The sequence below is a fragment of the Cyanistes caeruleus genome, chromosome 10 (genome assembly GCF_971803275.1).
Source record: "Cyanistes caeruleus chromosome 10, bCyaCae1.hap1.1, whole genome shotgun sequence".
Lineage (NCBI taxonomy): Eukaryota > Metazoa > Chordata > Aves > Passeriformes > Paridae > Cyanistes > Cyanistes caeruleus.
Window position 1 is genome coordinate 19792056 of NC_141710.1, and position 15519 is coordinate 19807574.

The following is a 15519-nucleotide window of genomic DNA, read 5'->3' on the forward strand; positions in this document are numbered from 1 at the left end:
TCTTGCAGGGGGTTGATATATTCATATGTCACGCCTGCATACAAACCAAGGAGCATAAGCACACTGACAAAGTCTGATATTGGGTTATTTTATAATAGAAAATGAGACTTAGAAAATAACCCAACCAGTCACTGGTGGCACCTTGCAATGATTTTATTACTAAATCTAAATTAAACAAATGACTTTCTAATTACCTGGGGTATAAACAGTTTTGATCCTCTCCTGTGCTATCCCCTCTGACTGATCCTATTTTATACAAGCACAGGTGATGATGCTCACCAAGAGCATCCCCTTACCTGTTTTGAAATATTCATCCTCATCCAAAAATGTATGGCCCACCTGTGCCCATCTGCAGAAGATGCTTAATGCCACATTCCCTGAAGTTTAAATGTTGTACTAATCAGGCACTAAGGAGTTATGTTCAGGCTGACTGCAGGTCATTAATGAGCAAGAACTGCACTCAAGGAGATAAGTGAACTCCAGTATGATCAGTACTGAATCTAGAACAGATCTGTCCTTCTCTAAGGACAGGCCAGAGTTTTGACCCCTTACCCTATAAAATCTTCCAGGCACTGTCACCTCTTTGACACCTATCTTTATGAACAGTACTATGTTAAAGAGCCAAAACCCTACCAGAAATCATCCAGAGATTTATTAAATAATGCAATTTTACAAATTACCTCTTTTTAAATCTCTGAAACACGTTTCTCAATGATTTTTTTTCCCGTTTAATCTCAAGATGACTCAATTACTACATCAAAGAGAAGGCTAATGTGAAAATTAAAACAGAAAAAGTAATTTAAACAGGAAACTGGCAAAAAAAAAGTTGTCGGCAGCAATGGATAACATTCCATTTGTCTCCTATGAGATGAAAGGCGATATGGAGACCTCAAATTTTTTAAAAAAGGTGTATATTCTGAATGGTTTATGGGAGTAGAAACCAACCTTTTGGCCTAATACTCTGCTGAGAATCAGGAATGTTAGAAGCTCACTCAAACATTAACAGCACTAAAAGAAGAAGATTTCCTACGTGGGGCTATATTCACTGCCTTTATTCCACTGGGTCAGCAGCACAGTTTCCATGAGCTTGCTGCAGCCCAGATCAGAACACAACACCCAGATGTTGGATAAGGAGCTCCAGAGAGCAAGAAGAATCAGCTGCTCCTGCACCATTCACCTGTCTGCACATCTGCACCCTCATAGTTTTAATAATTGATTTTTACATGATCTTTGTTTTTGAGTGACAGCCTAGCAGTGGACTGACATTCACACTGCTTTGAGAGGATGACTACATAGCTTCATAGATGCTAAAAAATAAATTTATGGGAGAAAAAAGTCATATACAGCATGTCCATTGTTTTACAGAAACCACAGTGAGGGGTCAGCAGAGAATAGTGCCTGTCACTCCCACTGCCATTACCATCCCCGCCAGTCCCATCAGCTTAAACACTCCAGAGTGCTGGTGAGAGTCTTTTCTTTTGACACACAACTTATGTCATTTATTGACCAACACTAAATGAGTCAGAAACTTAAATGAAAACCTTGAGAAATTTGTGTTTGAGAAAGGAAGATGGTGTTGAGGCAAACTGTACAATCTGTAAATGTATCCTGCAAAGTATCTAAGTGTTTTATGATGCTCAAGTGTCAAATTCACATCAAGAATAAAATAAATGAGTCAGAGATAACCTTTATATATTGTGGTGCACACAATAATGCCCAACTGCTGTGAAGAGACTGTGTACAATTTTTATGCATATAAAAATCTGTAAGTATTTGTAGTATATTTATCAATATCTATCTACTATATGCTTATGTGAAATATACACATATGTATGTCTTATGGGGTTTTCTTTTTTAAATCTTGGCTTTTTTCCTCTTTTTTTTTAATTGTTCTTTGGTCACTCAGACATACAAAACCACTTCTCCAAAGCCCTTAAAATTTTACAAGTTCTGAAATATTTACGTCTTTGAATAGAACATGAGTAGCAGTATTTTAATAGACAGAAAGCCAATCATAAACAGTAATTGAATCTGCTGGATCAATTGCACAGATTGGTCATTAATCAGAAGAATACATGTATTGTCATGTTCATAGGATTCTAATACAGACAAAAAAAAACGAGGGTGTGCAAGGATCTTGATTAATTACCCTTCTCACTGACAGTTCCTCCAATATAAATTTCATTTGGTGCCTTTCAATATAGCCCTCCATCAGCAGGGTAGTGCTTTCATTCTTGTATTTTTGATGCAACTCCTCAGTAAAATGAGTATTATGCCTTTACTTGAAATAGTGCTCCTCCAAAGAACTGCAGAGCAGCAGAGAGAAGTCCAGTGACTTTAATACCAACACCACCAGAGAATTAAAAGTTCTTTTATGGTGCAAACAGACTTAATCAGGCACTGTCAAGGTAAATTGTTTTTATGTGGAAGCACTGTTACACTAAAAGGTTGAAGTTTCTGGACATTGCTTGAGAACCAAGCAGTTGTACCCTTTGAGCCTTCTCAGAATTGGTTGGATTTACGTATTTTTTTCATAAAAATATTTTTCTTCACAGCCAGAGCTTTTTTTGCAAGCTTCATGGAATGGTAATGTTGGCATAAACCTCTATGACGGACAAATACAGTAACTAAGAATGGCCAAGTAATCGGCTGTTTGTCTGAAATACTGTGTTCAAATCAAAGATTAATAGGGAATTTTTGGCAGGTTTCTTCTGAAGACTGTGTTTGTTCTTTTGTTTTTAATGTTATTACTCTAAAATTTAGACTCATGAACAGGTAAAGTAATTTTGTTACATCTTCACGATGAATACTCAGCAGTGTTCTTAAGGAAACTGGACAATTCAGAGAACACTTCCAGATTTTGAGGGTGCTTAGAGAGACTTCTATCAAACTTTTGGCTTTTACACAAATTCCTTTCATATAGGTCAGTTCTTTCAATTCCCCTTGACATAGAGCAATTTAAAACATTTAACTCATCCTACAGCAACTTCTTAATTATTCAAGAGCTGAATAAAGCACATTTTGTACATACCAGTACCTCTGCAGCACTCAACCAGATAAGATCTAAGTTTTCAGAGATGGTGTGAAGTTCACATTACCAGAAATATTTTTTCTGGGTTTGGGTTTTTTTTTTTTTTGTTTTGTGTTGCTGTTTTTTGGTTTGCTGTATTTAAGCCACTTGGCTTAAGCATGTGCAGCCAGTCAGTCACTCGATAGCACAGCAAGTAACAAGGGGCCCAAACCACACACCACAACCATTTCTGTTTCTGGAACAGGACACAATTCACTCTCCTTGTCAGAAGAGGTTGTCCTGGTGATGGTCATGGCTTTGATGCCAAAAATCAACATAAATACTCACAAATGCCATCGTTCTTTGGTTCATAGAGAAGCATCCCACCAGGAATACTGCTAACTAAAGCAGACAAGCCTAGCAGCACAGCACAGTCCCACCACACTGAAACAAGACTTCAGCAAGACAAGGGCTGGATTGCCACACTTCAGCCACACAGGAGCAAGAAATTCTGATGCAGAAGTACACTGCATATAGAATAGATCCCATCCAGAGAAACATGTTTTATCTAAGCAGAGAAGGGTTTAGGAAATCAAGAGACAACCTATCTGATATTCCAACTTTTAACATGAGCTTTCACAGTAGTTTCCTCAAACCTAGACAATGTCTTTGCCTATTTTTTACAGCCTGCTGCATATCAGAAAGTATATTTTTAATATTCAAAAACAGATGATGTGACAAAGAAGTATGGTCTTCCAAAACTGCATGGACCTGGGTATTACACAACCCTTCACAAACATCACTCCACATACACTAGACATTAAGCAGGTGGATAACTTGTATTTAGTTTCACTGACAACCACAAGGATTATTGTGCTCAAAATTAAACACTGCTTAAGAGCTTTACTCATTGCAGCTAAATACAAGTTAATATCATGACCAGAAAGCATCCACAGCCTCCTGCTTTCCTCCTGATACGAGGCAAACTAAATAAAACTCCTGCAATTTCACAGAAGTTTCACTTAAAACTGGATTAATGTCACTGGGGGGGAAAAAAATTCGCAAAACAAATAATTCACACAGTAACCTTTAGTATAACACCATTTCAGAAGCCTTCTCCTCCAAATGAAAGTGTGCCACAGCACAACTTCACAGTTGGTTGGGTTGGAAGGGTCTGTAGAGCTCATAAAGTTCCAAGACCCTGCCATGGGCAGGGATATCTCCCACCAGCCCAGGATTCCATGAGGACCAGGGTTTGGGAATGTGAGGCTGCTCCTCTGTCTGTGCCAGGTCTCAATCCACTCAGCATTCCCAGGTGGGTGGTCTCGAGCAGACCCTCAGTATAAATTAGCAGTGAACCTGACTTACCTGGTGAATTAAACACCCTCTTTTAAGAACCACAAATCTTTTACTGTAGTTGATATAAGGGACAGACACAGCTCAGAAGCCTGACAGCTTTTGGTATCATTCACTTGTTAATTCATGCTCCATTTTACCCAACTTTTCCTTTTATAAATGTAAAGTACAGGAGATTTTCACCTTACCCCTAGGTAAACAGATCACTGTTTGTAACTGATTTGCAAAAGTAATTCTGAATGTAACCATAAGCATCAAGAACACTTCATTTAGGCAGAGCTGAACTGCCTGATGTGAGATAAGCTCGATGAAACAACTGACACAGATAAGAGAAATGTTATTTTGGTCAGTGGCATAAGGAAACTGCTAAGGGAATTAATCAGCCCAGTGTATATGTAAGGGAGAACCATGCTGCATTCTTGCTTTCACACAGCTGCATTTGTACTCATTCACTTACTCTTTGAAGGAAGTTGCAGGCTAAAATCCCAGGTCAGGAAGAGGCCAAGACACGAGGCCTGCCGTGGACAGGAGGACCATGGGGACTCTGACACCACAGCAGCCTTCACACCAGCTCTGCAATACATGCACAAAAGCCCAAAAACCACTTGCACAGCTCAAGGAAGTTCATCACTCCTGCTGAACACCCCAAACTCCTCTCTTCAGACTACCAGGAACACGTGACATCAGAAGAGATGTAGAACTCGATGACAGAAATCACTTTCCATACAATTTAAATCATGCTGCTGGCAAACACACAAGACCAAGACCCTGGTTACTCAACCCCTTTTTTTTTTAATTTTGAAATACTGAACAATTCATTTTGTTCCATTCAGCAGGGCAGAAACACACTTCACCTCCTGTCAAAGGACACTTCCACCCATGAAGGTCCTTCAGAAGTCCCTTCGCAGCTCTGCTCCACATTTTCTCAGGAATGACAAACACAAAAGTGCATTATTGGTAACCATCAAGTTTCCAGTGATAGCCACATAAGCCCAGTATATTCAGGGACAAAAAGCAGCTGCAAAAACACTGACCTGCTACAGGAAGGGCAAAATGATTTGTTCCCGTAACAGAATTAGGCTCCATCCCACTTCCCAGCACCTTTAAGTAATGCAGGACACATTTTTTTCCCTCCTGTAAGAATGATCAATGTGTAATGTGGCCAGAAATGTTTTCTTCTGTTCTAACTGCATTTTCTTTCTTACCTCACACAACACTTTGTCCGGAAGGGATGGATAAATATTTGACATGGCATCATTCCCAATACTCCCCCACAACCCAAAAGTTTTTAAAAGATTAAATGTTTTGTTCTCCTGTGTAATAATTAATGAAAAAGGGTTGTTTTCCTCCTGCTTCTGTATTCATTATAATTACAAAACAAACTACGTAATTCTGCACACAATAAAAATCCTCTGACGTTATGTTACTGATTCTCCCAGCGAGGATTTGAATAAGAACAGGATCAGAGCTAATGAAGTCAGCACTAAAACCCTCATATAATCTTTCTGAATGCCCACAAACTTCCATATGGAGTAAAAATAAATCATTTTTATGATTGCTTTCTGACACAATCAGGAGGAATATAAAAAAAGACAGACTAAAAAATGCTATGAGTATTATGAAAATATGTCAAGTGGATGATGTGACACTAGCATGGGAAGAAGCCAGTATGAGATGAAAGCAGTGTAAAAACATACCTTTGTTTTCATTAGTGACAAAGTTTGTACAGTGTACTGAAAACTAGTTACAAAACCATGTGGTACTGAAATAAAGACTTCAAATCTGCTGTTCCTGCAATCTGTCACAGGCTAAACTTAAGACCAAAGACTTACGGCTTTTTTCTCTTTGTTGGACCATTAGTAACACACCTAAGAATAAAAATGTCTAAGTGGGAAAAAAAGCTTTCTTTTTTAAAGTAATAGCTCTGTTGTAGTAGAACATAATGCATTTCCATGCTTTCAGTCACAGAATCACAGAATAGTTTGGGTTGGAAGGAACTTTAAAACTCATCTCATTCCAAGCCCCTGCCATGGGCAGGGACACCTTCCACTGGGCCAGGCTGCTCAGAGCTCCATCCTTGCATTTGTAACCCGTGGAAGGAAAGAGGAGCAATAGGAAGAGCTTAAGAGTCGTGAGCATGGTGAGGATGAGACACTGGTGAGACACTGGAAGAGCTTTCAGTCACCTTGCAAGCTGATACATTTAGTTAATTATAGAATCAGAGTTCCCTGAGCTGGAAGGGACCCACAAGGATCACAGAGTTCAACTCTTGGCCCTGCACAGGACACCCCAGGAACACCCTGTGCCTGAGAGGATTATCAAAATGTTTCTTGAACTCTGTCAGGCTTGGGGCTGTGACCACTTCCCTGGGAGCCTGCCCCAGGAAAAACCTTTTCCTAATGTCCAGCCTAAACCTTCCCTGACTCAGCTCCATGCCATTCCCTCAGGTCCTGTCACCAATCACCAGGGCAAAGGGATGAGAACTGTTCCTCCTCTTCCCCTCATGAGGAAACCCCAGACCCTGAAGGGGTCTGACCTCGGTGTCCAGGATGAAAAAACCTCATTTCAGCCACCCCTGGTACAGCTCCTCCTCCAGAGCCTTCACAGCCTCGGGACACTCTCTGATAGCTCTGTATCTCTTACTTTGTGGTGCCCAAAACCACACACAGGACCCAACATGAACTCGAGTTTCTGGAACAGACAACACAAAGCTCAATTCTCCCGCTGGAGAGCCTAAGAAAAGCTCTGGGTGTCCCCAGCCCCAACTTTCCTCCTTCCCCACACAAACACAGAGGTCCTGTCACCTCTGGATAGGGGGATAGCTCAAAACCAGTGTTAACATCAGATGTTCATACTGCTTTTACAGACTACTGTTGCTGTTGTTAGTCATCTGAGGACTACTTCAGAAATCTCTTTCCTGAAATGGTTTTAGGCTTTACCCTGGAATTAACCGTCCCTATAAAAAAGGAAGCATTAAAAAAACATTTAACAGCTGGATACAACATCTGCCTTTCCTAGGTCATTAGTACCTCAGAACAGTTAATTTATGAGATTACAAGGTTACAGAGACTGACAAAAGAATCAGACTTGTCTCTAATTTAAACCTTGCCTGTCAAGTGTCCCAGTTAAACCAATTGTCTTCTTTTTTTCTCATTTTTTTTAATGCAAGGTATGCCAAAAGGAATGAGCCATCAACTCCTCAATATTTCAGCAGCTTTGTCACAATAATAGGCCACTCTTCTTTGGACTCCAATATATGGAATGATATGATTTTATATAGTATTTTCATAACTCAGATTCAGGCTTGCTAGGTTTAAAATATGAATCCGGAAGATTAAAAAATAAATAAGAGGACAAAAAGCTGTATCTCATGCAATATACACATGATCTCCTTCTTAAACACCAAAACTAAAGGCAATTTCAAGATTTCTCTGGGATATGGTAGGTATTTTCTGAGGATGCATGTGAGGCAGGCAGCCCTTAGTCCCATGCACTGGTTTCCTTGCTTTGAGCACCTGAACTCTGATCACAAAGTGGCACCCAGCCTTCATTACCAAAACTCACAAACCACTTGGAATTCAGCAGTGATTTAGGAATATGAACTAATTTTTACTCATTAACAGACTTTTAGTAATCAGCACCCATTTTCATATGAAAATTTATCATCAAAATCCATGAGGCTGTATGAAAAGGTGATGTGACTCTTGCTTTCAAAAATAAAAATAGAAACATAATTCTATGAAGAATAAAAAACTGAACCTGAAAAAGTGCAATTTAAGAATATAGCCAAAAAAATAATTATTTTGAAACAGTCCAATTATACACTCAATAAGAAAGCACTGGTTCCAATTTATAATGAAGCATCTCTGTTCTCAAGATCAGAATATTTTACTACTGCTGAAACTTCTTCTCTGCCAAAAGTAAGAAATTCAAGTCCTTCATTTAATGGTTTGAAATTTAAGTTAAAAAGTGGTTCATATTTTTTTCCCTTCTTAATCCAAGTTCTAGTTACAGTGATATAGTCTGATACCTTTTACAGGTATATCCATTATCTAGGCACGTTAAGAAACTATTCTTTCAAGAAGGATATTGGCATGCAGGTATCTCAGCATAAGCAAAAACAAGTTCTACAAAATCTGGCATCAAAAGTCACTTCTGTAGAGAGTGAAGGAGATGAAAACCTCATTTGCACACCCACACACATCCAAATGGATAGTTTTGAAGAAGAAAACGAAAGAAGGGCATGAAGCATGCAATGGATAATTGGCTACAAGTTATTGCTCAGGGGGCTGCAGGGACCCACACAGAGCCCCTCTTTGTTCCCTCTCCATCCTGTGAGTGTCCCAGCTGAACAGCCGTGGCTGGGGAGAGTTTCCTCCCGCTCGGATTTCAGGGCAGAACTGGGACCTGCATCTGTTGTGAATTATGTCTGCTGTGAATTAACTTGCACCTGATTTCCCCAGAGCAAAGCCTTTGCTGGCTCAGGCAGGAACACCAAGCTCACACCAGCACCGCCAGAGCAGTGCAGCCCTGGGCAGCACATGGGCCCAGCTCTCACATCCCTGTAAGGCTGCTCATGGCAGACAGCAGCCACATCCCAATAAATCCAGTCTGGGATCTGCAGGAACACACCCTGCAAACAAACCACAGCCTGCCCCAAACACAGAGCGTGCGGATCGCGCACCTGGGCTGCGACAAAACTCATCCGTAACTTCAGCCAAGAAGTTCTGCTTCCGTTCCTCTGCCTTCTGGCAGGCTCTGAAGAATCAGGCTTAGCTTCAGTGTCAGTCCTTCTCCCAAACCAGCTGCAACTCATCATGTGATAATCCCATCTCCAATTGCTAAATCCCTCCTTTTCAGCGCACATTTCCTTTTGTTAAGCCAGTTATTTGCCTGTGGCTCCCTATTCTTTCAGACTTCCCCAAGACTCGCTCTTTTAACATCCAGTATGTGGTTTTTCCACACAAAAATAAATTGTTTCCATCACTCCCAACATTTCCAACAAACACACACACATGGCTTGAGATGCATGTTCTAAACCACATATTATACTGTAAGTCTGCCAAGTTCCATTTTTCAATCTCTGAAGCATAGGGGGGAAAAGTGTTAAGTCAGGTGTTAAAAAGTTGTATATTCTCCTATGGTGAGAAGTTTCATGACAAAATTTAGCAGAGGGTGCACAAAACCCTATAGTTATGTTAACAAAGCTGTGAAAACAATTTTTTCCTGGTGAGAAGTGAAACACTGACTTTCTTCACATCCTCAAGGCTGATTTGTGTGAACCACAGCTTACGAGAGAGTATCAAACACTAATCTAAATCACATCCTACATGAATATATATAATTTTACTAAAAGCTATTTAATTATGTAAGAATGAATGCAGCAACACCAGATAGATTTATAAGGAAATTGAAAGAACTCAGAACTTCCATTTGAACTCCAACTTTGGTTTCACCTCTGTATTCCTGCTTTTCTGCCAACATGCACCATATTCTAATTTAAAATTCTTGCAGTACCCAAGTAGAATAGCCCAGACATGATGCAGCGAATAAGAAGTACTGATTTAAGTCATATGCACAACTCAAGGATATCAAATTGAATTTTAAAAGTTTCCAAATCCTTATTTCTGTTTTTGTAATTTACACTACATGGGGAAATTGTTTTAAAACCAAATCCAGATTTCAGAGGTATATAAAAAAATGAAAATCCCAACTCAAAAATTCACTGTGTTTTCAAAGTTAGCTAGTGTGATGTAGGTGGTACACAGGGCAACACCATCAGGAGATTTGAGTGATACACACACATCTCCACAGAGCACATTCCACATAGATTGTATATCAAAAAAACCAAAAAAACAACACCTTTTTGTCTATACTCATTTCAGAGAATTTGGTTTTCTTCCACATTATACTTTGACCACAGTTTAAAACATTCCATCCTGTCTTTCTAAGTCTTCTGTGCCCTGAAGACTCCACTAAAACCACCCCGACCCAACTTATCATGTGGCTCAAGGGGCTCACTGGAAAGGATTCCAGCTCCCAAATGCTGCCAGGATCAGCCAGACAGCAAGTGCAGACAGTTTATTTCACAAAAACTTCATGGAGTGTATGGCTCTGGGTGCTTAATACAAGCACTGTCAAGGCATCTGGGCAAAAAGTCTCAGCTGTCAGCACTGACAAGTGCGCAGGATGATTTGTCACACCTGAGCAGGTAAGAGACCGGTACAGTGGTGTATGGTGAGATTGCCACACACCTCCACACTCCAGTCCCCAGTTCACAGCAGCATAAGGGAATCCTTCTGCAAGGCAGTGTGGCTGAAATGTTATTCATATATGTAACTACACGATCCTTCCTTTTGTTCAGTGTTTCACCTCTTTTAATTACACAGCCTCTGGCTCTCCCTTCAAATGTTCTGAAAAAGACAGAATGCAAGCCCCTGAAAAATCTCCAGGTCATTAACTACCATAACTCATGACATTAATGTGTCATATTAACCAGCTAAAAAACTAACCTGATCCATCTGTTCTACAATATAAAAGCTTTATCTAGATATTTCTTCTAACTCTATCTAAAAGACAATCATTCAGTACCTTTCAGTACATGTGCACTTATTAACAAAGACCTCCAAAAAGACAATTCTTTCCTGCCTGGTATTTATACACCAAAGTTCTCATTTTCCAGAGTACTGGGTGTGTGCAGTCTCCTTCATAAGGGTATATAGGATCATTCTACACATGAAAATGGGACCTAAAATTCCACTATTCATCATAATAGAAAACAGTGTTTTCCACTTATCAACATTTATCCTGCAAAACCACATTAACACTGAATAACTGTAACCACAAAGGTGCAGATTCCACTATAAACTCATCAATTACCTGTAACTCAATAAAAATTGTTCAAAATCATCAGTCAAGAACTACAAAACAAACCACTTTGGACAAAAGCCAGGCACAGGTGTTGAGCTAGTCCTAAAATCTATTATGCAACCTCAAATAAATTTATTTAGTTTATACTGCATTACAGTACCACACACTTCACAATACCATTTTCTGTTCCATCAGCCTGCTACAGCTTATCAAATCTAATATGCAAGTCAATTTTGGACAAGTATCTTTTTATGGAATGATTCTTGGCAATAAAGCGCAGTAGAGATCAGGCTCTCAATAAAAGCCTCCTGATGTTAACACAATGCAATAGCAGCCTCACCAACTCACACCCAACATCACTGCCCAATGGATTCCCACTCAGACATTCAGATTCTGGGGATTTGCAAGCGCCTGCCAGAAAAACATAGGTGGGTCTGTATCCTCTGTGCTCCTGTTCAGACCCTTTACCTGCCTGGTGTACTTAGAAAATCAGCTCCATGGATGATGGAATTTCTCTTCTGTTTGTATAACACCTTGTAAAAACAGGGGCCTACACTGGACTAAGCCAATTACCCTTGATTTTCCCTAAAAATATCTCAACTTCAATTATGAAAGCACAGAGTGTTAAGGAGTATTTTTCAGAATGTTTGTAAGTAGACTAAACATCTGTAATTATTAAGGAACATTGCAATCAATTCATTGTCTGATACGGAAAACAATGAAGTACCCAGAAATGTTATCAGTTTGCAACATTTCTTCCTCAAACTGAAAGTGAGTAGATTTAGATTAGACTTTAGGAAAAAATTCTTTTCTGTGAGGGTGGGGGGGCCCTGGCACAGGGCACCCAGAGCAGCTGTGGCTGCCCCATCCCCAGCAGTGTCCATGGCCAGCTTTGACAGGGCTTGGAGCAACCTGGGCTAGTGGAAGGTGTATCATGTTGTGCCATCACTAAATTAATATCATAAACTTGCAGAATTAAGGCCCAGGGAGCAGAAGGAGATTAAATTTGAAATGAATATGAGAAAATTAGAATGACTATGAGACGACAGTGCATACAGTAAAGGCAGATGCTTTCTAATTCACAGCTGAAAGAGCTTTACAAGTGAGCAGCTAACCTACTTAATGGGTGCTCAAAGGACCTAAAAAAGCCAGCACAGACAGCATTAAATTTCATTAACTCACATTTTCAAAAAAGTTCTGTCACTATACGGGCAGCAAATCATGTTTTGAATGCAGTTAATCAGCCATACAGTGAGAACTGAGAAGGACAACCACAAAAATAAATGCAAGTATTTCAAAAGCACTTCTTTATAATGCTGGCTTGGAAAAGGACCTGTATGCTTAAATTCTGTTCACTGATAAGTGAACTCCTCCCTACCCAGCCAGGTAACAATATTGTATCAGACTTCCTAAGGCGTTATTATTAACTCAGTATCAGAGACCAAGAAAGAAGACTACAACATCCCAATTACACAGATATGCATAACATCAAATGGACCACAATAATCACATAATTCAATAGCAAACTAAGAAGGTTAAACCACTAACACTTTAATCCAAACCAAAGTAACAAAATCAGTATGAAGTTACAAATTACAAGACATCTCAATGTAAACACAAACTGCAGATTTTTGTCTGGTACAAACACAAAAGTCCAACAGCTGCATTGTCCCACCCTAATGCTCCTGTCCCTGACTCTGCCCAGCCCAGCAGGGAACAGAGCTCAGGTGAGTTTTCCTCAGCACTTACTGCAAGGTTCCCCAGCAAACAGAAAAGATACAGGTCTGAAATCACTCCTGTGTCCCCCCCATCCTATCCCTCACAAATCATAAACATCTCCCAAATTCATAATTAGTAGAGCATCAGGAGACAAGAGCAAGAAGGAATGGATTACCTGTGAAATGAGAAAGCAGTAACTAAAGTAATTTCTCCCACTTTTCAATATCCCAGTGATTTCTGAGCTTTACTCAGCCATTTCCTTGCCTAAAATCTGCCATCCACCGAAAGACATGCTTTAGAAAGGAATTTTTAATGCCCTGTGGGACCAAAGTGATATATTTTAGCCCATTTCTTCTTAATAAATTTAATGATTTTAATCAAATTTGTTCAGAGGACAGAAGATTAGTTAAAGAAGAGAAGTAACTGGAACATTAAATTAAGGTATCATTGGGAATTAAAAATTTAATTTTCTGTTATTATCAGTGGTATATTATGAATAAAAAACATAGAATATGCAATTAATATGCAACATAATATGAACAGCATTTGAGAAAAATGAATTAGATATGTAGGACAAAAAAGGATGAATTCTTAAACCAAATTCAATTTGCTTTACTCTGTTCAATCTTCCTATGGGCCTCTGTTTAAATATTTTCAGGTATGGGAAGAGTCACCACTAAATTCTGATGTATTTTAAGGAGATTAGGGCTCATGACAGGTAACCCAGAATATTTCCTACACAAATCAAGGCATTACATCTGTAATTTTTTTGACCAGATAGCTGCTTCCCACATAAAGCTCAATGGAAAGGAACAGGACAAAGACCAGCAATTTCTATACCAAACAGCAGAACTATGTCATTAATTAAAAAGTTAAAATAATCTTAAAACATAATCTAAACTCCCAGGCTGTCTAAGGTTATACTGCATTTTTCAGGGTTGCTAACCAATGCACAAAATTACATTTTCTAAGGTCACTCCCTCTTCAGTGTATGGATATTTTGAGGGAGAAGAAGCAATGTCCCATCAGACAAGCAGCGCCTTTCTATCAACAAAGGGAATAGAGAAAACATCCAGAAAGAAAGACAAATATTTCCCATGTTAAAGAATATCTGTTTTATTCAAAGGCATTTCCATTTACACTTAGTTGAAATTATTTCTGCCTGATCAAGACAGCTGAGACATTGACAAATTTCTTGATTTCACCATTTTTTTTGTCTAATTCTAATAATTCTGAGGATCTAATTAAGTTTTCCTTAGCTAAGGCTGATTACCACATAGGCTCTGAATTCACAGGTAGTTGAAACTCTTTGGAAAATAAGTAGCCAATATAAAGAAAGGCTCCTTTTATTGCCACTTGACTGCACTCAGGTACAAAAATGCATAAAATAAAGCAGGTGTGCACACAGGCACATTCAGGCCTTGTGGTGTGCATGTTTGGGAGCCTGTTTTCAGATTCTTCAACCTTCCTTTTCCTATCCCATCAATTTTCCTCTTCCCCCAGCAAAACCAGATTATTTGAGCACACTGGAGCTCAAACAAAAACCTATACACAGAGTCCTGTTTTATACATTAAATATGTATGGAAGGACAGAGACAGCCCCTCAGTTCTGCAAATCTCATACAAGTGCAACAACCAACTTTAAGTATGTGTTAAAGTTAAAAAAGGTTGGGGTTTTTTGATCAGTAAGATGAACCAATGTTACTTTATGCTCCTATGAAGCCAGCAATTTTTTCATCAGTTTTTCTAAACACATTCTAATTGCATAAATTGACAGTTATCTGCTTATTCCATGTAATCTATTGACATTTCATTTCTAACAAACCCTCTTTCGTGCTTTTTCAAATGCATCCCTCTTCATTTCTGACAACCAGTACTTTTAGAGGGCAACTGTGATCACCCAGACTGACCTTCTACCTTGCACAGAATTTAACTCAGCAATAACTGAGCCCACATGCATCTGGCTGAGCTAGATCACATCTCTCACAGTGATACACAACCTTGACTTCAATATTCCAACCAACAGCAAATTATAAATTGGTTAATTACCGGTTTGGATCTCTCTGCCTATAGCTGTGACCTTCAGATCCACAAAACTCATTTATTCCGTGCACTAAGTTCATAGGTTGAATTTCCAGCTTATCCCTGAAGTTCAAGCATTCAGTGAATCCTCTCACTTTCAAAAGACAATTATTACTTCAAGTAATAATTCATGAAGTTCTAATTCATCACTTCTGACACAAAAAAAATGGCCCCAAAGTTTCTTCCATGCAAAAGAAAATTCAGTGAGACAACTGTCAAAGCAGCTCTGAAAACTGGATAAATTATCCACAAAGAAATACTGTGCAGCAAAAGCAACAAGTGCTGAATACTCAGTACAAATATACTGGGAGATTGTCCTTAGGAGTTCTTCTGCAGCTCAGAGACCAAGAATTCTCTACTTCAGCTTGTCAAGTCATAACAGTGCATCTCATGCACCACCTCTGAGTGATAACAAAGGAGATGCAATTTCAAGAGTTGTCAAGAGTTTTCATGAAGGGGGGGCTGCAAAGCACTTTTTTCAG

General features: G+C 39.2%; 2 protein-coding genes across 3 annotated transcripts in view; both read right to left on the bottom strand.

Moving 5' to 3' along the window:
• Positions 1–15519, bottom strand: part of NAALADL2 (N-acetylated alpha-linked acidic dipeptidase like 2) — a 406977-nt gene that overhangs the window by 354003 nt on the left and 37455 nt on the right. The gene's annotated exons all lie outside the window — the stretch shown is intronic.
• LOC111933342 (uncharacterized) overlaps positions 1–15519 on the bottom strand; it is a 79572-nt gene that overhangs the window by 10920 nt on the left and 53133 nt on the right. Inside the window, exon 3 of the mRNA XM_086844337.1 lies at positions 4824–4939. Within this exon, the coding sequence (XP_086700463.1) occupies positions 4824–4939 (116 nt within the window). The remainder of the gene's footprint in view (positions 1–4823; positions 4940–15519) is intronic.